The sequence below is a fragment of the Alternaria rosae genome (genome assembly GCF_020736505.1).
Source record: "Alternaria rosae strain MPI-PUGE-AT-0040 chromosome Unknown BKA58scaffold_11, whole genome shotgun sequence".
NCBI classification, from domain to species: Eukaryota; Fungi; Ascomycota; class Dothideomycetes; order Pleosporales; family Pleosporaceae; genus Alternaria; species Alternaria rosae.
The window spans coordinates 218,107-238,244 of record NW_025763580.1 but is presented as its reverse complement, the minus strand read 5'-3'; the positions used below and the strand labels follow the sequence as shown (position 1 = coordinate 238,244).

Genomic DNA, 20,138 nt, shown 5'->3' with positions numbered 1-20,138 from the left:
TATTGCAATTATATTTTTGACGTTGAGGCGTACATGGCGGGGTTTGGTGGGGTCAAACCAGATCTTGACCGGCCGACGCTTGGAAAACCAACATAGATCTCCCAATGTATGCACCAAGCAGGATGTATAGCACAAAATTCCAACAGTATATACACAACAATGTTGCGGATGATTTGAGGTGGTGAGACCCAACAAAGGTAATACACTTGACATATCCAGCAGTTAAACATTACTCACGCAATGCATATAGAAAACATAAGCACAGTTGCATCACAGTGGATTAGATCAAGGCAATGTTCGTTCATGTATTCTATTCATTTCATTTCATTTCATCCTCAGACTGCCTCTTGTTTCATAGGTCTCATGTCCGATTCCTCAACTACAACGTCCGCCAAGTACGACTTCTCGCACTATATACAGCATCGCCTGTCCGTACCCACCATCTCATCATTCCCCTCCGATCTAGACCTTCTTGCTAGTAACCTCCTCAGCATGCTTCTCGAGAGTGTGCGTGGGGTTGCTGCTCAGGCTGTCCTTGGTGTTGTCGCTAGCCTTCTCAGCGCCCTCCTTGGGTCCTGCGCCTTGGCTGTTGACGTTGTCGGAGGTCTGACCGGCTTGCGCTCCGGATTGGCGCTCGGGCTCGGGAGACTGACGGCCGGCGTTGGGGGCGGACATGGTTGTGGTTTGGGGGTTGTGTGGGGTGTGAGGTTTGGTTGCTTTGATATGTTAGATGTGTGTTGAATGTGTAGGAGTGAATGGGTAGGTAAGGGGGTAGGTGAGTGCTCGCTCGCCGTCGTGACGCTCGCAACGCCAACTCCCTCTCCCATCATCCGCATAGGTACAACGTACAGGTTTGTAGGTTTGTTTGTGGTCTGCCCTTCAATTAGCCAACGCTCCTTAACACCCCTCTCAATCCTGTCACATACCTGTAGGATAGAGCTTGTGGAAAGTCGTGTGTATGAAGATGTCTCGAGAAAGGCCCCCTCTATGTGTTTTCATGGGCGAACCACCTGCCCCACCAAACCTGACGTCACAACGCGAACGCGCCTGGATCGGGCAACATCGACGTCAACCTTCAATCAAAGAAGGCCAGCAAACGGGTCGCGCATGGCGCGTTATTGCGGGTCTAGAGGTGATGCATGCTTAGCAAGCGCGGGTGGGCGGCTCAGGCTTGCTAAATGGGTTCATTTGGCGTTCATGCAGCGATACTCGGTGGTTATCACTCAACGCGTTGGGCGCGGCTTCTTTGCTGGAGGGTATGATGGCATTCGCCGAGCTGGTCCGCAGACATCGGTGGACGCGCCGAAGGTGTGGATATGATTGCAGGTGCAATTTTCGTACTGTAAAAACATTGTGATCAATGTATTTATGACATAACAACCCCCAACTATCAATCCTACGTACTCCTCTTCCCCATCTCAACATCCCCCTCCCCGCCATCACCATCATCATCCCACTCCCCACCCTTCAACCTCTTCCCCAACCACAAGCCCAACACGGTTGCCGCACTCGCAGCCAAGAACCAGCCCTCAAACCATCTTTCCGTGAAACCTGGTTCGAGCGGCGCGCCCAACGCATCGCCAATCTTGCTCTTCATCTCAGGCGGCAAATTGCTCCTAAGAAGTAATGCGGAGCTGATAACATATGTCGCGGCGATCTGCGAGATGATGAGAGCAAAGTTGGTGCGGGCGTGGTGGAGGAGGCCGGGGACAACGCGGGCGAAGAGGTAGAAGGTTTGCAGGACGCTGTTGAAGGATAGGAGGAGCATGACGCCGGAGAGGAGGAAGGAGATGGTTCGACTCCAGGCGACGCGGTCGATGGTTGGGTCCCAGTGCTTTGCTAGTAGGGCGAGGACGTTATTAATGGGATCGCTACTTGCGAAGCTTGCATTGGGTGATGAAAAGCGGCGTAGAGTTGTGACTGTGGTAGCGATGATGCGGTATGCGCAATATACTGCGAAGACATACGAGACGATGTTGAATAACCTCCCATTTGCGGTATGCGATCGCAGTTGGTTCTGCCGACGGTTTTGGAGAACTGTCAGAGAGTTCTGGAGTGTATGGCGCATAGTCTCAAGGCCTTGTATCTCGAGTTGCAAAGTATTCCGCTCCTGGATATCGGGATTTCCACGAATCGATCCTACTACGCGGCCCATGAAGCCTTGTTGAGGGTTGTCCGCAAGCTTTCGTTCGACCGCACGAAGTCGGCTCTCCTTCGTCAGGAGCATGTCGTTCGTAGCTTGTATGCCAGCTTGCTTTCGACCGATGTCTGATTCGGTGACCTGTAGAGCATTAGTATGACTGGCAAGGGCTTCTATTCCTGGGAGACGATGAGGACTTACCGGACGGTATTTGACGCCAAATGTGTGCCAAAGGGCAGATATAGCAGCAAACCCAGCTAATGAAGCCATCAAGCTAATACCAATAATGCCTATCCGCTCCAAACAGCCTTCGCTGAACGTATGATCATGCTCATACGACGCTTCATGCAGATACGAGCCCAGCAGCCCTCGACCAAGGTACCAAAACCCTGCCAGCCATGCCGCCAGCCCACAAAGCTCCAACACCCATGCTGCTCGTCGCCGACTCTTCTGTTCTCCACCAATGTTCAGCCCAGTCCCCGATATGATCGAGTGAATCTCGATCGCCGGTGTCGCGACGACAAGCAGGAAGAGCAAGGAAGGTAGTGTGATCTTGAGCGCTAGCGTTCGCGTGGCGCGGTTGACAGTGTTGGAGATTTCGCAGAGGATGAGCTCAGCCAATACGGCGGAAAGGGCGAAGTTGGTCGAGAAGGCGATGCTGGCAAGTGAGCGCGCCTTGGGGCGTATGCTACTCAGTATCGTGGGTTGTGCACGCTGTGGTGCTCCAGGCAGTCGCGCGCTGTCATGGTGCCCTTTGCGATCCGCATTGCCTGACAAGATAGGGAACAGCTTTTGCGCCGCCACAGAAGCAACGAGGAAGGTGACGATAAAGGGAAGCGCCGATATGGCGATCGTCATCGGACTCCGGTGCAGGGCATAGTCCGGCATGCACTCATTGCAGTCGTCTTGGAGAGTCGGGATCATCGGATGGGCGGTCTTGTTATTCGGCAGCTAATGCGTGGCTGGTGGCTATTGCCAGTTTGTCCTGGTTATGGGCGAGGTGCGGATACCCATTGATTACGCGGCGCGGTATGGATACGTTGACACATGGAGGTCTTGGGAATGGGGAAGGTTACGCAAGTGAGGCAATCAGTCAATGAGGGACTGGGGCCGGGAACGCGCATGCATGTCGCGGCGCTGCAGCCACACGAAACGTCATCGCGTCGATCAAACCGGGGTCCGGCAGGCGCGCCGAAACACCACAATCTCCATCTTTGGGGCTGATGTGAGAGACGAGATATCTTGGGTATTGAATGCTAAAACTATGCGCCCCCAATTCCCTGTGCGCCAAAATGTGCGGGTGTGTCTTTGGGGGCTCTTCAAGTTGCCCCCGTAGTCTATTCATGTACGACACAGACGATCTCTACCTCCTATGTCTCCATCGCCAACCTTCGTGACGCGGTCCAGGGTTAGTCTGGCCAAACGACATATCTCCCTCGAGTATCACATTTCCTCCTCTCATATCAACCCTTGGTCGATGCTCCCACTATGCGTCCTTTGATTCCTTCGATTCCTTCGCTCCACCTGTAAGACTGTCCATGTACGACATGGATGCATTCCCACTGCCTGTATCTCCTTCGCCAACGCTTGATTGCCCCGTTGCGATCGATGCTTTCTCTACTGCCGAAGTTCCCGAAGTCGAGACTCCGCCTTCGCCATCTTCGTCGTCACTACCAGATTGGCTACTAAGCTCTGGACTGCTTAGGTTCTGTAGATGCGGGCTCTTCATCATCGGGCCAGGGCTTCGTGGATCATCATTGACCAGATCATTGACCACAGTGGTGGTACGAGTGTCTTCCTCGTCCCCGCTGCTGTCTGGCGCTTGTTCCACTTGCGCTAGAGGATGCGCCTCCACGGCAGGTTTCGGTGCGGTCGCCGCTCCTCCGACTATCGCTGCCTCGTCTTCATTCGCGAAGAAGCTATTACGAGGGCTGTTGAATTCAGGAAGGCTCTCGCTCTTCGCGAGAATTTCTCTGTAACCCTGGCGGTCTGGGTCGTTGGTGCGCTTGCTCTTCGCCTTGTCGCGTTTCGATGTGGGGCGTACAACAATGACAGGTACTGGCGAATGTTGTAGACAGTATTTCGACACACTGCCGGGGAGCAATCCCTGGAATCCGCCCAAGCTCTTGCCTCGTGTCCCGACTACCAGAATTGCGGGTTCATAGAGATTGATCTGTCTCATTATTAGACATGAAACAGCTCACCGACCGCGGAAGACTCACCATGTCGTCGATAACTTTGTTAACCTTACCGATCGAAAACTCCAATATCAGGTTGATGGCCTTGTTATCGTGATTTCGACTTTGTATATCGGCCATGGTGTTGTCAGCCTCCACGCGATACCGCCCAGTCTCTACGCTGCGGTCTCCCGCTATCGCATCTTCCTTCTCGACCACTCTGAGGCAGACAATCTCGTCTCCGTCATCGACTAGCTCGTTGATGAGCCATTGCAGGGCGTATACCGAATACTCGTTCTCGTCGAAACCGCAGAGGAACGTCCGTGAACGCTTTGTGTATTCGTAGTCCTTGTGCTTGGCGATGAGTGTGAATGAGCTCTCCTCGATGAAGTCTGCGGGCTTGTCGAAGGTGTCGAAAGATACCCGAGGTTGGAAGACGCTGAAGTGAATTGTCAGAATGGAGGTCCGTGGCAGGGTAATCGCAAGAGTTGAGGACCACCAAGCCTAGCGCCTCTCTGAGCCCTGGGGTGCTGGAAGCATACTTTTCCATTTTCGCGCGCCATAGGTACGGGGAAAGAGGAAGACGGGCGCAAAGCAGCGCAAAAAAACTTAGATATACCCGGGAGTGCATGAAGTATAAGCAAATCAATACTTACGGTGGAGGCGGCGGTGACGACAGCCGGCGTCGTTCACGGGGCCTGGGTTGGCCTCTGGGGAGCGACTGATTCCTGTGCGCCAGGAACTGTATCGACGGCCGCCGTACCTCATCCTGCGCGAGATGTCCGCCAGTGGGGAGCTGCAGCGGGCTTACTTTGTAAGGCGCTGAGGACTTTCGAGGCGCTGGAGACGCATGTCGGCCGTCTCTGGACGTGGGGGACGCGCTCATGGTGATGTCGTAGTAAGATTGCGGGCACGAGGTCGTCCGCAGAATCCAATCAGGCGAGCGCAGTGCCAGTGAGGTCCGACCGCGAGAAACCTGCTGGCTGCGTGGGCTTGCGCAGGCGGTCGGTGCTGCTGTGCGTCGTGTATGGGTCCTTGGCGCGGGGAAATGGCTGCTCGCGGGGTAAGTGGGCGATTAACGATGGCGGAGGGTATTGCGGTGGAAGTTGTCGCAGTTGTCGTGAGAAAGGAATGCCGGCTCAAGCCAAACTTTGGGGTGTCGTTAATGCACTGCCTGTTCCGGGTGACGGCAGCGCTTGGCTTCTTGGTGGTGTGTCGCGCGATCCGCATCCACGCCATCATGCTCAGACCCTGGTACCGCCGCGGAAACGCCCGCTGGATGCATTTGACACATGTGAAGGCATGACATCAGATGGGTGAATAAGCTAAGAGTTGCTGTAATGCTGGCTGCGAATTCGAGTTGAGTTTGAGATGAAAGATAAGAGGGTTTGTCACAAATGGAATCACGCATATCATTATTCCCGTTACGTCCAAGTCTAAACAACGTCTATCAAGAAGTGGGTGCAGCCTGGGCCGCTTTTCAAGCCAGAGCCTTGAGCTCGCCCTGCGTAAGCTTTGCATCACCAATGAGACGCTGAGCCTCCTCCTGGAAGATCTCCTTGATCTTACCGGCATCCTTGACACCATTGAGCTTGCTGGTCAATGCAGCCAACTCCTCGTTGTCCTGCTTTACGATGATGAGATCGACGTCGCTGAGAGCGGCATCGACCTGGGAAGCAGGCGCATCGCCGGCACCGTGGAAGTAGTTGGCGTCCTTGACGGCACCACGTACAACACGCTTGTTCTTCTTTGCCGCGTTCTTCGCTGCCTCCTTGGCCTTCTTGTTGTCGGCCTTTGCAGCCTTTTCGGCAGCCTCCTTCTCAGCTGCAGCTGCAGCCTCCTCGGCCTTCTTCTTCTCGGCCTCCTCCTTTGCAGCCTTCTCGGCAGCCTCCTTTTCGAGACGGCGCTTGTTCTTCTGGGCGTTCTCAGCCTGGCGGAACTTCTTGATACGCTCGTCAAGCGCCAGACAATCGTCGACCATGTGCCTCAGACGAGTGGTATCCTCAGTCTTCTTCTTGCGACGCGCGTTCTGGTTCTTGCGTTCGACGTGACGCTTCTGGTCACGGTTCTCGTTGTCATCGGGCACGTCCTCGTCGAGGTACTCAAAGGTCCTCCAGCTGTCGAAGTTGTACCAGAAGTTGTAGAAGTGCTCGACTTCCTCCTTGGTGCTGTTGGCATTGCCGAGCTTGGGCACAGGCTGCTTGTTTGAGAAGCGTCCCTCGGCCTCAAAGACCTTGCCCCAGAGCTTGTAGAAGTTGCCCTTCTGTGTGTCCTTCTTGGATGGTGGCTCAACCTCGGCGCCCTCGTCGACGGAGTCGAACTGCCTCCTCTTGACGGGGTCGGAGAGCACCTCGTGGGCCTTTTGGATGCACTTGAAGAATTGGTCGTCCTCAGTTCCGCCCTTGGCCGCCTTCTTGTCGGGGTGATGCTTGAGCACCTTCCTGCGGTGGGCGCGCTTGATCTGTTCGTCGGTGGCACGCCATCGGTAGCGGGTTATGCCGAGCACAGCGTAGTGATCTTGTGACTGGGCAATATTAGTAGGAGCTTACGATAGCCTGAAGTACCGCCTTACCTTCCAGTCCTTGGCCTCACGCTGCAGCATGACGGGGTCCTCGGGCTCGTCAACATCGTCGGGGTCCTCCTCCTCAACGCTCTTGACGTTGGCCTGTGCCTGGATGCGGTCATCCTCGGAGAAAGTGCGCTTGTTGCGCTTCTGTAGAATTCGTCAGTACTGCACATGCCAATCATCGTCGAAGCACATACTCTGCGGGCGTAGGCGAGGAAGTGCGGGCCAACAGGCTCGATCTTGCGGTCGTTGGCGTCGCTCAGCTGACCGATGGCCTTGAAGTCCTTCTCGCCGGCCCAGCCCTCAGGCAGGACCGGCAGCGGCAGTGAAATCTCCACGTTTGCCATTGTGCTTTATTTGCGTTGTCGTTCTGGTGGGGGAAATGGCCAGCGAGAGAAAAAGTGAGGATTCCCGCCGCACTAGCTTACCGAAGGCTGATCTTAGCGCCCTGTCCAGCGTCCCCGATCCATGTCACCTAGCCGCGACGGACCCCAGAACGTGTCAGAATAGTGTTCGTCCCCATGGTTTCGTGTTTGGTATTCCATTAGGAAAGTGTATTACTTGTCTACTTTGCATGGTTTTCTATACTTCTTCATAATTCAGCAGCATCATGTTCCAGGTAACCCATCCCCATCCACGTTGCATCATAGACATGCTGACAAGACATAGCGCATTCGGGGGGCCATCGACGCCAGAATAGCAGAAGAGCAAGCGCGCCAGAAAGCCACCTCACCATCGAATACTCCGCGATCTAGCTCCACAACACGACGATCAAACTCACGCAACCTCTCGCCCTCGAAACGCACAGCGAGATCGAAAGATGGCGACAGTAGCAAGGCCGCGCCGGCAGGAAAGGGCCCTGACCCCTCAGAGTTTGACCCCGAGTTCGTCGTAGGAGAAGAAGATGACCTGCCGAGTCGAGCCGGCACGCCGCGACCAAAGGAGAAGGCGCAACCCGCCGAGGCTGGTGCTGAGAATGGTGAAGGCAAGAAGGAGGAGGAAGAGGGGCCGAGTGCCGAAGTGGAAGTGAAGCCAGAACAGCCACCAGAGCTACCGCGCGAGATTCAATTGCGATTGCGCAGGCTGGACAAGCTGGACCCCAAGTATACGGGTGAGTGACGCCTTCCCTTTGTATGCGCCAAGCTAACCCCCCCTCCAGAACTCCTTCGGTCGTACCGCATCGCACACGCCAGAGTGGGCGCAATCGAGGCCTTTGAGAGCTCCCTCCGTGAATACACCCCTCTCACGTCCATCAGCGACACGGGCGCATTCGTCGAATACCTCGGCCAACTGAACGTCAAGAGCGACATGCTCATGGAGGAGCTCAAGCGGGTATCCAAGGAGCGCGATGAGCTCAACAAGAAGCTGGAGGACGCCGAGAAGCGCGCGAAGGAGGCCACGGCTGAGGTCAAGACGCTGAAGTCCCAGGCGCCGGCTGCCAGCGAGGCTGTACCTGACGATTCCACAACACAGACCGAGTCTGTCGCGCCATCGTCACCCTCCAAAACGTCCAAGCAAACTGAGAGCACCGAAGACACGGAAGACTTTTTCTCGTACGACAGCGAGCTGCCCCGCTTGCAGACACAATTACAAGAAAGCGAGGAGAAGGTTGGGAAGCTCGAGGAGGAGAACAAGTCGCTCAAGGAAGAGCTTTCTACGGCTCAGGAATCGGCACAGTCTTTCATGCAGAATCTGGAGACTACGACGAACGATCTGAACACATTCAAGGACACCCATCAACGACTACAAAGGGACGCTGACGACCGCGAAAAGGAGCTCAACAACACCATCGTGGATCTCAAGTCGAAGGTTGAAAGCGCCGAGGAAGAGCTACACAAGCACAAAGATACTCATGACCAGAATGAGAGGACCATCGCTGAACTCAAGGCGAAACTTGACGCAACGTCCAAGGAACTAGAAGAGCTACATGCGGACAAGGGAGAGAAGATTGTAGAAGATGATCAGGTGCAAGAACTCAAGCAGCGAATCGAGGAACTCCAAGGTGAAGTTTCGCAATTGCGCGAAACCCATGCCAAGGCTGAGAGACGGAACGAGACTATGGACGGATTGCTCGGCAAAGTTCGCGAGCAGCTGAAGACTACTGAGTCGAAACGCGACAGCGCTTTGGCCGAGCTTGAGCAAGCGAAGAAGGATCTGCAAAAAGCCAACGACGACAAGAAGTCGACAAAACCAGAACCAGTCCAGCAGCCGCAGGCGACCCCAGCACAACCTCCTCAGAGCGCAGCAGCAAAGAAGAGAGCCCGTGCCAAAGAGAACAAGAAGAACAAGAAGGGAGGAAAGGGACCTGAGGCCAGTGGAACGTTAACACCTGAAGCAACACCCAGTGAAGCTGGAGACACCGACGGCCTTCTCAGCCCTCGCGATGCAGAGTTTTCGCCGTCCCAACTTGAGGATGCTTTGAAGAATGTTGCGCAGCTCAGGTCTGACCTCGAGGAGAAGGTTGCTGCCATCGAAACATTGCAGACCGAGGTTGCAGAGAAAGCGTCGACGATTGACCGTCTCAGCAAGAGGGCAAAGGACCAAGAAGACATGCAAGAAGAGATCGATACACTGCGTCAAGATCTTCTTGACTATGGTCTTGAACATACTGAAGCCAAGGACAAGGTCAAGGAGCTGCAAGCCGAGAAGGCGGCGCTGCAAGAGAACCTCGGCAAGCTTGAGGCTGAAATCGCCGAGTTGAAGACGAGCAGAACGTCCAATGAATCGTCGCAGCAAGAAAGAGAGGCATTGACAGCCGAGTTTACAGAGCTCAAGTCAAAGGCGGAGACGCTGCAGACGGATCTTTCGGTTGCAGAGAAGCTCGCGGCGTCCCGCTTTAAAGACCTCACCGAAATGCGAGAGGTGCTGCAGAAGGCACAACCGGAGCTGACATCATTGCGCAAGGAGGTAGTAGAGCTGCGCACTACCAAGGACGAGCTTTCTACAAAGACTACAGAAGTCCGCCGATTGGAGAATCGCGAGAAAGACCTCAGATCGGAGATCACTGAATACAAGTCTCAGCTATCGACCAAGGAGGGCGATATCAAGACGCTCAACGACAAGATCAAACAAGAAACCAGCCAGAGGCTTGCGCTGGAAGAGACTAACAAGAAGATCCAGCGAGACCTCCAGAACTCCGAGTCAGAGCGGAAGGATGTCATCGAAAACCGGGACAAGTTGACCAAAGATGCCAAAAAGGCACAAGACGAGCTCAAGACATCACGCCAGAAGGTTCACGATCTGGAAGAAGAAGTCGCGAAGCTTACTCGTGAGGTCAGCAGCCTACGTGAAGAGATACAGATGAAGTCGGCGCAGTCTGCAAGTGCGCAGGACTTTGTGAGCAGCATGCAGGACCAGGTACAAGAGATGAGCACCCAGATGAAGGAGGTTCGCGCCCGAAGCGAGAGTCTGGAAGAGGAGCTTGCTGATGCGCATCGTTTACTCAGTGAACGTGGACGCGAGGCTGAAACGATGAGAAGACTCTTGAACGATGCGCAGGGGCGGGCTGATACGCGAGTACGCGAGATGCAAGAGCGCCTCGACCTTGCCGTCGAGGAACGCGAACGTGCAGAGGAGCAAGCTAGTACATTCAGCCGCCGACGAGCTCGAGAGCTTGAAGAATTGAAACAGAAGGTTCGCGACGCCGAACGCGCACAGGCGCGCGCTGTGGAAGACAAAGAAGATCTTGTGGCTTCCGAAGGGGCGCTCCGCAAGCAGACAGAGGATCTTGAGAAACGAGCAGCGCAAGCTAGCGAAGAAGCTTCTGAAGTCAGACTTGCGATGAGCCAACTCCGCGACGCGCTGGACGAAAGCGAGAAACAAGCCCACGAGCTAGAAAAAGAAAAGAGCGATCTGCGACGAGCATTCGACGAGACTCAGAGTCGCCTCGAGAAGCTCCAAAAGTCCAGCAAGGTACGTACTCCCACAACCCTTCACATGCTTCATATTAACCTACCCACAGACAATGTCCGACGAGCTCCGCACCCTAAAAGCTCGCGGCTCCAGCTCCACCCCTGTCCCGCAATCCTCGCGTTCCTCAGTCGAGTCATCACGATCACGCCTCGCTTCACCGATACCAAAGGGCGGTGGAGCCATCCAAGAAGCAATCGACTATGTGTACCTGAAAAACGTGCTTCTGCAATTTTTAGAGCAACGAGACAAGAAATATCAGCAACAGCTGATTCCGGTGCTGGGCATGCTGCTGCATTTCGACAAGCAGGACGAGCAGAAGTGGATGGCTGCTGTGTCGGCGAAGTGAGTGTAGTGGTGGTGGTGCTGAGATGCGGCTCTCCGCAATGAGGGATATGCGAGGTGGCATGCTTTGGGCATGACTTGCAGGTCAGATGTTACATGGCTGCTAATGGATGGCGCGCGAATGTAGGATACGGGACATTTATAGTTTTGCATAGCGGTTTTTTCTTTGAAGGTCAGGCTTGGGTGCGGATGTATTATATAGTGGTGGGGTTATGGTGGCTCCTTCCTGCTCCGAGAGGTTGGGCATGGCTCTTTCTCGAATATGTGCTTCCATTGCAGATATTGGTAGCAATAGCTAAATAGGACGGCACAGGTGATGCATGTCGCATCTTTCCCATCTTCAGGTGCGGTATTAACTATGGATTGGAAGGTACAGATGATGTGGTATGATGTGGTCCAGGGTCTTCAGGTGCAGTCGGTATGCGTGATGTTGACATCCCACGTGTGCTGCAGATCGGGTCGCAACAACAAGCATTCCTAGCAGCTGGCAGCCTCTCGAGTTGCTACCGGCCCGGTATGTCTAGGCAAGGTGCTCGCTGCGCTAATTTAACCAGACGCAAGGCTTTGGGCAAAACTGGCTTCCAAGGTTGCGTGGACGAACTAATGTGGTAGCAGGCGACTATTTGTAGGCGTCGACTGATGTCATAATTCGTCTGGCCTGCTTCCTTACCGCTCCCTCCGGCTTTGACGCGCTCCAGCCATCCGTCACCATCTCTATCATCATCCCAAGTCGCATCGAATTCTCCGAGAAGCGAGTCCGACTTGATTAACCACGCATCCCTCCAAGCGAGTCATCTCCCGTGGTTGTCGCAGCATCGCGCATCCGTGCAAACCCCCACCAAAGCACCAATCAGAAGCCCTACATCGATAGGCTGGCGAGGGGAGCGCTAAGCCCGTGTCCAGCAATTGAAGAAATCGCGAGGCAGTGCGACAGAAGAGCCACACTGCCCTCATTATACACCTGCAAGCCCATAGTCTGCGTCTGCCCATGAGCGCTGCCCAACGCGTCCGGAGCGCCTAACCGCACACGCACATCCCAGCAACCCTCGAGCCTCAGTCCCGCCCACAGCCCAGCGCGTGGCGGGGAAAGCCACCATGAATGGCACCGACATGAAGAAGGCGGCCATCAACAAGGCCAAGCAGGTCGCGCAGGCTGCCAACAGCAACGGCGGAAAGAAGCGACGGAAGGGCCAGGACCTCAAGCCCATAATCACGACGGAGAACCAGGGCAACCAGAACGCTTCGCCCGCAGGTTCGACGGGCTCCTTTCAGTACAAGTACGTTCACAACCACCACCACCTTCAACCACCGCTTGCAGCCCTCAACCTTCCCGCCCGCCCAGCCTGCGCCCCCCTCTTTCACTTATTTTAATGCGCCCGCACATGTGCTAGCCCCGAGACATGACCTGACTGCAGCAACCTTATACTGACCTCAACCCCGCAGTGTGCAGAACGCCAATTCGCCGCTCGCCCAACACAAGATGTACGGAAACCAATTAAGCCACTCGCCCGACTCGTCGTCGTCGTCGGTCGATGAGGCCGAAAACACAGCCGACGAGGAGGACTCAGAGGACTACTGCAAGGGCGGCTACCACCCGGTGCAGGTCGGTGAGGAGTACAAGGACGGCAAGTACACGATTGTGCGCAAGCTTGGGTGGGGCCATTTCTCGACCGTCTGGCTGTCGAGGGATAACGCCAGCGGCAAGCACGTCGCCCTCAAGGTTGTGCGCTCCGCTGCGCACTACACAGAAACCGCCCTCGACGAGATTAAGCTACTCAAGAAAGTGGTCGACGCGAACGAGAACCACCCCGGCCGGAAACATGTCGTCAGCCTCCTCGATTCCTTCAACCACAAGGGCCCGAACGGCGTCCACGTCTGCATGGTGTTTGAGGTGCTAGGAGAGAATTTATTGGGCTTGATCAAGAGGTGGAACCACCGCGGAATACCAATGCCGCTGGTCAAGCAGATCACAAAACAGGTCTTGCTAGGCCTCGATTACCTCCATCGCGAATGCGGCATCATTCACACCGACCTGAAGCCTGAGAACGTTCTCATCGAAATCGGCGACGTCGAGCAGATCGTAAAAACATACGTGAAGGACGAACCGAAGAAGAAGGACAGCGAAGACAGCGTTAGAAACGGCAGGCGGAGACGGAGGACCCTCATTACAGGAAGTCAGCCGCTCCCCAGCCCGCTCAACGCGAGCTTCAACCACGCCGAGCTCTCTAGCTTTCCCGGCAACACACAAAGTCTCAACAAGGTTATGAGCGAGGGTACAGGTAAAGACTCCCCCACGACTATCCCGAGTCCTCCTTCTTCGTCAGACGGTGTCGTAATGAGTGGTGCTCTAGCAACTCCATCCGCCGGCCCCAGCCTGTCCATGGCAGAACGGCTCGGAATAAAGTCCGCGAACGAAGACGACGCGCAAAAGCAACGAGAAAAGTCCGCGTAAGTCATCTCATGTCCATGTTCGAGTGTATACTAATCTTGTTAGCGATCTCCTTACGAAGGAGGTATCGGGTATCAGCCTCGACAAACCCAGCAGCTCATCCGGCAAGACCGAGCTCGAGCAGCAAGTCGAAAACGCCTTCGAAACTATTTCAGTCAAGATTGCAGATCTTGGAAACGCCTGCTGGGTTGGACACCACTTTACGAACGATATCCAGACTAGGCAATATAGGTCACCAGAAGTCATTTTGGGTAGCAAATGGGGTGCCAGTACCGATGTCTGGAGTATGGCCGCGATGGTATGGACGCCACCAAACCTGAAAGACGTGAACTAACAATACTAGACATTCGAATTAATCACCGGCGACTACCTCTTTGACCCACAATCTGGCACAAAGTACGGCAAAGACGACGACCACATCGCACAAATCATCGAGCTTCTAGGCACCTTCCCGAAGGGCCTCTGCATGTCGGGAAAATGGTCACAGGAGATCTTCAACCGCAAAGGCGAGCTCCGCAACATCCACCGATTACGACACTGGGCCCTTCCCGACGTCCTCCACGAGAAATATCATTTCAGCTCAGAGGAGAGTAAGAAGATTGCCGGTTTCCTGTTACCCATGTTGGAACTACTACCTGTCGACCGCGCAAATGCAGGCGGAATGGCAGGACACGAATTCCTGAAAGACACAAAAGGCATGGAGGGTGTAGATTTGAATATCCCGGTTGGTAGTAAGGGCGAGGGGATTGAGGGGTGGGCGACGGAGATCAAGAAGACGCGGTAGAACGCGGTGAGGAAAGTGCTGTCGGCCTATTTGTAGAGGTGGAGTGGAATGAAATGGAATTGTGCGACTGGTTAGCCTGGCTTTTGTGTGAGCAAATGGAGAGGACTATGCGCTCGCTTATCATCATTGGAGGGAGGTGAGGTTGTTTGAGATGGGATGGGATGGGAAGGGGCGGGGATACCGCGATAGAAGCATTACGATCATGACTCAATTGTATAGTGCGCTTTTAAGTGCAAGTTCGCAATCTGGCTGTCGAGACGTAGATGTGCGCTTTTGCCTGAGGATGCTCTAAACGTGGTGGTGCGAACTTGTAATGTGGTTTCAAGGTGCTCTAGAAACGCTCGTACATCGCTCCAAATATAGGCCAACGTAAGGACTAATGTTGAGCATGGCTTCATTCGACGGATATGTGATGTGCATTGGCCTGGACTCGACGGCGACTGTGTTGCTCGATTTCGTGTTCGGCCCTCATTCTTACTCGTATCTGTTCCTTTCATGTTTCGCCGACGCCGTTCTATCGAAAGGCGAGATGCGGTGCGCTGCTAACAAGCTGACTCGGGCGTACCAATTGTGAAGGAAGGGGGTCTGTGATGTGATGAATGAGAGTCCGCGAGTATAGCTCCTGCGCGATGTCGAAACCACGTCGTATGGCAATGCATCAGCATAGGGGGAAGCCGGTATGGCTAGCTGTGCTACAAATTGTCTTGCCTCGCAAGAGAGATGATGCCTGTAAATGTATCTGCTGTCCACGTTCTTTTCGCGGTGGTCGTTCAAGTAGTCCTTGGGTACTGCGATGTCTCCGGGTGAAAGGCGTATGCAACCTCATTGTGTGACGACGGCAATCGATGCAACACCGTACATCGCTCGCACTTATTATGTACATCGTACCTTTTGTACAAGAAAAACCTCGGTACTGCGATGACCCATGCAACAACCCGTACGAGGCTACATGCAAGATGCGCAGTACGCCACCACTCACAACTCACGCATTATCATCGGCACAAGCAATGTCTAGAACCTCCTGTCCAATGAAGCGAATAGTAACTCGATGTCGCTGGAAAGCTAGATGCTTACTATCGTGTTCGCGAGCTATACTTAGCCAGCACCAGCCACAGCAGATATTGAGTTTCGGATCGCCCGGTGGGGCGAGCGTCGTCATTAACCCACGCGGCTTTAACACGGGCCGAGACATGGTACCTGCAATTCGCGACCCTCTCGTTCCCGGCAGCTGCTTGCTATCGATGCTGGCCCTGGCACACGTATCTTTGGGTACAGGGAGTGATCTGGGAGCTGACGATGATAATTGAAGGGACCCACAGTGACGGGGGCTGTGGAGAGTGGTGTGGTTTGGTTCCCCCTTGATTGCGGCCACGCGAGGGAGGTGCGTGCCACGCGGAGGGTTGGGCACTTCAAGCTTTGTAGATTGTGATTAAAGTAGGTGGGTACGCGGGTTCTCCTGGTGCTTATCTTCTTGCTTCAACTCCAAGACTATTTCCTTACTTCGTTGAGTTCACTGTCGCTGTCTCTGTCCCTTCTCTATCTTTTTCCAAGTCATTCGTTCACAACATCGGCAGAAGAGCGACTTCACTCTACATCTTCCATAATGCATCTCCTCAACGTCTCGTTACTCCCTCTCTCCCTCATCCTCTTCTCAACTACTCAAACTCTCGCCCAAACATCCACAGACTGCGATCCAACCAAGAAGTCTTGTCCGGCAGATACCGCACTCTCCTCGTCAGTCTACACCCACGACTTCACCACCGGCGCCGATGATGAGAACTGGAAAGTCACCGCTGGCGATGTGAAGTACACTTCGAAGGGTGCGGAGTTCACTATCAACAAAGCCGGCGATGCACCCACTATCCAATCGAACTGGTACATCTTCTTCGGCAGCGTGAGCTTCGTCATGAAAGCTGCGCCCGGCAAGGGCGTAGTGAGCAGTGCCATTCTCGAGAGTGACGATCTGGATGAGGTGGATTGGGAGTGGCTGGGTGGACAAGCCGGGAATGTACAAAGTAAGTCTATTCCCCATCCCTACATCCTTATACAAAAGAATCCCCTCCCAACACCCCCTAGCCAACTACTTCGGCAAAGGCAACACCACAACCCATGACCGCGAGGTCGACGCCCCCATCTCCGACACACAAGGCACATCCCACAACTACACCATCGCCTGGACCTCCTCATCCACAACCTGGCTCGTCGACGGCGACGTAAAACGCACGCTCCGCTACTCCGACGCCAACGGCGGATCAAACTACCCCCAAACCCCCATGAACGTCCGCATCGGCATCTGGGCCGGCGGCGACCCCAACAACGCCGAAGGCACCATCGAGTGGGCTGGCGGCGAAACGGACTACAGTGCTGCGCCTTTTACGATGGTGGTGGAGAAGGTGGAAGTTCGGAATGAGAATCCAGGGGGTAGCTATCAGTATGGGGATATGACTGGGTCGTTTGAGAGTATTGTTGTTGATGGGGGGGATGGTAAGGTGAAGAAGAGTGGGAGTGAGGATGGGGAGAAGAGTGCTTCGAGTACTACTTCGAGTGGGTTGAAGACAGAGGCTAGTGCGAGTGCAAGTGCGACGGTTAATGTTAATGTGGATGGGGGTGTCGGGGGTGAGCATGCGATGGAGACGGGGAGTAGCACGGGAGCGATGAGCACAGCGAGCGCGACGCCTACGGGTAGTGCTACGGGCAGTGCGGCTGTGGCCGAGCAGACGGGTGAGTCTGGTGCGGTCTTGGGCAAGAGTCTCGGTGGAGGGCTCTTGGTGCTCAGCGCCATGGCCATGCTGTTGATCTAGATTAATGTCAATCCAATAGATACACAATAGCAGTTCCATTACAATGCAGAGAAGCGGTTTCAATCTGTCGTTCACATTGCTAGCCTACATACTTTGCAACCTGTTTGCTTCACGCATATGGTTCAACGTTACAAGCTGCCCAATGTGACTGACCACCAATTCTCTTCTCCTTTCGTCTCTATAAACGCTCCAAGACACGGGTCACCAGAGTCTACAGCTTCGATCAAGCCAAAAAATAATGCGTGAAGCTCACTTCGTTCCAAAAGGAACCGTAAAATTTCCCCTTCTGATCCATGCACATGATGGTAACAAACTTCTTGCGCAAATGAAGGCCGATTCTATCTGCATCAGGATTCTCAAAGCTGGGTTCATCCATACCCTTGAAGTCTTCCACCTTGAGCTTCGTCTTCTCTTGCCATACTCTAGCCTTTGTGAGTGTAGTGTCTCCTTCATTCTGAATGACCTTGCGCAGGATGGTGGCGGCGACGGGGAATATGCTTGGTTGAAGGCGTTGCGCACCGCCCAAGTCATATAGCATCTCGCAGACAACGGTGTTCATGGGCAAGCCCCGACTAAACGTTGACTCTGAGTAATCGAGTGGCGCAATGGCAAGAGCGTACTTCTGAATATCCTGCAGAATTCGAAGGCATCGGAGATAGAGCTCCATAACGTCGAAGGCAAGAGACCGAGTCTCTCGAGAGAAGATAGTCCTTTGCCATCGTCGCGAGCCTCGCCTTGATAATCCTTAACCAGCGACTCGACCATGGTGATGATGTCATTCTTTGCCTTGCTCTCCCTGATGGGCTTCTTGTGCCGTGGCTCTTTGTCGGAGCTCAGCTCAGAGTATCGGGAGTGATACTCGAAGCGCCGCACCCCGCCAAGGTTGGTCTCCCACTCTTTACCGGGCATACGGGATTTGTAGTTCTTAGTAAACTTATGGGCAGAAAAACCCATGACGATGTTCAAGTGCTTTCCGAATTCACTACCATGCTCTGGCTTTTTGCCCAGGAAAATCCGGTCGCTGCCTTGCCGGTGGACGAGCCAGTCCATGTCCGTCCACTATAGATCTTTGGGTAGGTATCCGGTACTCTTTGCAGCGTGGTAGAGATGAGCTGTAAAGAGGATCTGTCCCTGATTGTATGCAATGTCAACGGTTGTCCTGTGGTATTCATCGCGGATACCAGCAACATATAAGCCGCAGAGCGCAGGGTCGCACTTCAGAAGTGAGAAGTCGGGGATGCTGCCGAGCTTCCAGTGGGCTTGTTGTTTAAGTTCATCGAACATTTCCTGCTTTTGAGTCTCGTTCAAAGCGTCGATGTAGATTTGGCGTTCCTCCATGCCATGACGATAAAGCTTGTGTGTTTTACCGACGTCTTCGAGGCCTTCGACGTCGAGGTAGACTTGATAGTATGCGGAGAGCTGATGTGCGCTCTTCTGGAGAAGCAACTCACCAGCTGACAAGCGAGACCCCAGCTCTCTCTGCATGTCCTACAGGATTTGTAGCGAGAAGACGATCCAGCTGTCTAGGCGTCCCTTGTATAGCATGGCATTCGCGGCCTTATGCACCATATAGCTGCCAATACAAGGCTGTCCCTCGGGTATTGACGCTAGCTATGAAACGCATTTCAGGAATCTTCGTTCGTCGCGGGAGAGCCGGAAGTCGTTCTGCTCTTGTTCACTGCCAAAAACAGTAGTAGCCAGGTCCACCGTATGTGCGCACATTACGGTGTCGGCACGTAACATCTGATTGCCTTCTTTGTAGGTGAACGGATCGCTGTCCTCGTCGCCCACGTCGATAAAAGCTGAACCCTCCCCACTCTTACCGTAACCGAAATTTGTGAAGTTGACGATCTCCACGTGCATATAGACTTCTGCCGTGTCCTTGAATCGGGGATTTGCTTGCTCGAATTCATTGCTCAGTGCCTCAATTATAGCGATCGCGGCGTTCATGGTCTGCGCAGCCGCTTGAAGATCAATTTCGCCCTTTGCAAACTCGCGCTAAGTGCGCCTAACAGCGAGTCTGAGGTGAGTAGAGTCTTTGGAAAAGCAACAGATGCGAAAGAGACGTCGGTATCAGACGCTTCGAGCTTGTACGTGACCTTCCCTTTGGTAGGTCGAACTGGGCTCTCAATGACCTCTGGCATTCCTCCACTGTCGGAGAGCTCTTTGTCTTGCAGGAGCTCATACATATTGGTGCTGTGTGCAGGACCTGTCTTGTCTGTCTTGAGTGGTCGATGTTGAGCTTGCGGCTGCTTGGCCCTGAGTATCTCTAAGACGTTTTCCACGACCTTGATGAAGTATTGGTGCCTAGCGTTGTTCACTTTGGTGGCAATATCCTCACGATCGGAGGTCATCGCCTACCAAACTGCGCAGTCTCTACGACCTTCAATTACTGCGCGCAATTTCGTGAACACCGAGAGCGGGACGGATGCGTGTGTGTCACCGGCGATAGCGGTCGCGAGGGTGAGGGATGACTTGGCCGGGATCTGACATGTGGCGGTAGCGTTTTGCGTCAATCCAGCTTTCTTGGCCTCTTTTCTGGCAGCGCACTTAAGTCTCCCTCCAGCAGGCGGCACTGCTTCTTGATGGTTGTCCTTGAAGATGTTGTTGACGGTGCCAGTGGCGCGGGCTGTCTCCGCAAGCCATTGGACGAAGTTGCTAGTACCGTTCTTGTACGTGCGATAGGTATCAACGAGCAAAGGCGCGAACCCCATCTTCAGGAATTCAACGCGTCCGACTGTGGTGAAGTTGTGTAGTGGCTGTGCCGCAAGCTGGCTGGAGTCAAAAGTTGGTGGTGGTGAGAGGAAAAGGCAGCGTTGAAATGTGAGACCAAATTCGTTTGTGCGCACTCACGGTGAAGGTGGGCTCCGGACGTGGGAACTGTTGCGTGGGCAACGGTGACGAAAGAAGGCCATAGAAGTCTTGCGCAAGACGCGGTGACGGAGCGGCACCGCACACGTGCAAGTA

General features: G+C 54.2%; 8 protein-coding genes across 8 annotated transcripts; 3 read left to right on the top strand and 5 right to left on the bottom strand.

Moving 5' to 3' along the window:
* The first annotated feature begins 21 nt into the window (after positions 1 to 21).
* BKA58DRAFT_50292 (uncharacterized protein) lies at positions 22 to 916 on the top strand. The gene is made up of 2 exons (XM_046175393.1): positions 22 to 197; positions 251 to 916. The coding sequence occupies exon 2, from the start codon at positions 304 to 306 to the stop codon at positions 739 to 741; it is 438 nt and encodes a 145-aa protein (XP_046020759.1). The 5' UTR covers positions 22 to 197; positions 251 to 303; the 3' UTR covers positions 742 to 916.
* A 480-nt stretch (positions 917 to 1,396) lies between these two features.
* On the bottom strand, positions 1,397 to 3,288 carry BKA58DRAFT_424293 (Abscisic acid G-protein coupled receptor-domain-containing protein; the record flags this gene model as incomplete). The annotated part of the gene is made up of 2 exons (XM_046172888.1): positions 2,342 to 3,288; positions 1,397 to 2,281 (listed from the first exon to the last, which is right to left on the bottom strand). The coding sequence occupies exons 1-2, from the start codon at positions 3,062 to 3,064 to the stop codon at positions 1,397 to 1,399; spliced, it is 1,608 nt and encodes a 535-aa protein (XP_046020758.1). The 5' UTR covers positions 3,065 to 3,288.
* A 78-nt stretch (positions 3,289 to 3,366) lies between these two features.
* On the bottom strand, positions 3,367 to 5,690 carry BKA58DRAFT_393222 (uncharacterized protein). Its single transcript, XM_046171072.1, has 3 exons — positions 4,974 to 5,690; positions 4,363 to 4,756; positions 3,367 to 4,313 (listed from the first exon to the last, which is right to left on the bottom strand). The coding sequence occupies exons 1-3, from the start codon at positions 5,201 to 5,203 to the stop codon at positions 3,627 to 3,629; spliced, it is 1,311 nt and encodes a 436-aa protein (XP_046020757.1). The 5' UTR covers positions 5,204 to 5,690; the 3' UTR covers positions 3,367 to 3,626.
* Positions 5,691 to 5,797: 107 nt separating this feature from the next.
* BKA58DRAFT_324877 (DnaJ domain-containing protein) lies at positions 5,798 to 7,230 on the bottom strand (the record flags this gene model as incomplete). The annotated part of the gene is made up of 3 exons (XM_046167982.1): positions 5,798 to 6,841; positions 6,890 to 7,030; positions 7,081 to 7,230. 3 exons carry the CDS (start codon positions 7,228 to 7,230, stop codon positions 5,798 to 5,800), a joined length of 1,335 nt encoding a protein of 444 aa, XP_046020756.1.
* Positions 7,231 to 11,991: 4,761 nt separating this feature from the next.
* Positions 11,992 to 14,470, top strand: BKA58DRAFT_50199 (serine/threonine-protein kinase SRPK2). Its single transcript, XM_046175392.1, has 5 exons — positions 11,992 to 12,414; positions 12,581 to 13,416; positions 13,489 to 13,585; positions 13,632 to 13,884; positions 13,930 to 14,470. Exons 1-5 carry the CDS (start codon positions 12,233 to 12,235, stop codon positions 14,368 to 14,370), a joined length of 1,809 nt encoding a protein of 602 aa, XP_046020755.1. The 5' UTR covers positions 11,992 to 12,232; the 3' UTR covers positions 14,371 to 14,470.
* Positions 14,471 to 15,515: 1,045 nt separating this feature from the next.
* On the top strand, positions 15,516 to 17,372 carry BKA58DRAFT_424289 (concanavalin A-like lectin/glucanase domain-containing protein). The gene is made up of 2 exons (XM_046172887.1): positions 15,516 to 16,385; positions 16,447 to 17,372. Exons 1-2 carry the CDS (start codon positions 15,974 to 15,976, stop codon positions 17,169 to 17,171), a joined length of 1,137 nt encoding a protein of 378 aa, XP_046020754.1. The 5' UTR covers positions 15,516 to 15,973; the 3' UTR covers positions 17,172 to 17,372.
* A 22-nt stretch (positions 17,373 to 17,394) lies between these two features.
* BKA58DRAFT_444075 (uncharacterized protein) lies at positions 17,395 to 18,125 on the bottom strand (the record flags this gene model as incomplete). Its single annotated transcript, XM_046174037.1, has 2 exons — positions 17,395 to 17,756; positions 17,792 to 18,125. The coding sequence occupies 2 exons, from the start codon at positions 18,123 to 18,125 to the stop codon at positions 17,395 to 17,397; spliced, it is 696 nt and encodes a 231-aa protein (XP_046020753.1).
* On the bottom strand, positions 18,063 to 19,900 carry BKA58DRAFT_449234 (uncharacterized protein). The gene is made up of 4 exons (XM_046174303.1): positions 19,533 to 19,900; positions 19,238 to 19,478; positions 18,897 to 19,169; positions 18,063 to 18,659 (listed from the first exon to the last, which is right to left on the bottom strand). The coding sequence occupies exons 1-4, from the start codon at positions 19,883 to 19,885 to the stop codon at positions 18,231 to 18,233; spliced, it is 1,296 nt and encodes a 431-aa protein (XP_046020752.1). The 5' UTR covers positions 19,886 to 19,900; the 3' UTR covers positions 18,063 to 18,230.
* Positions 19,901 to 20,138: the final 238 nt, after the last annotated feature.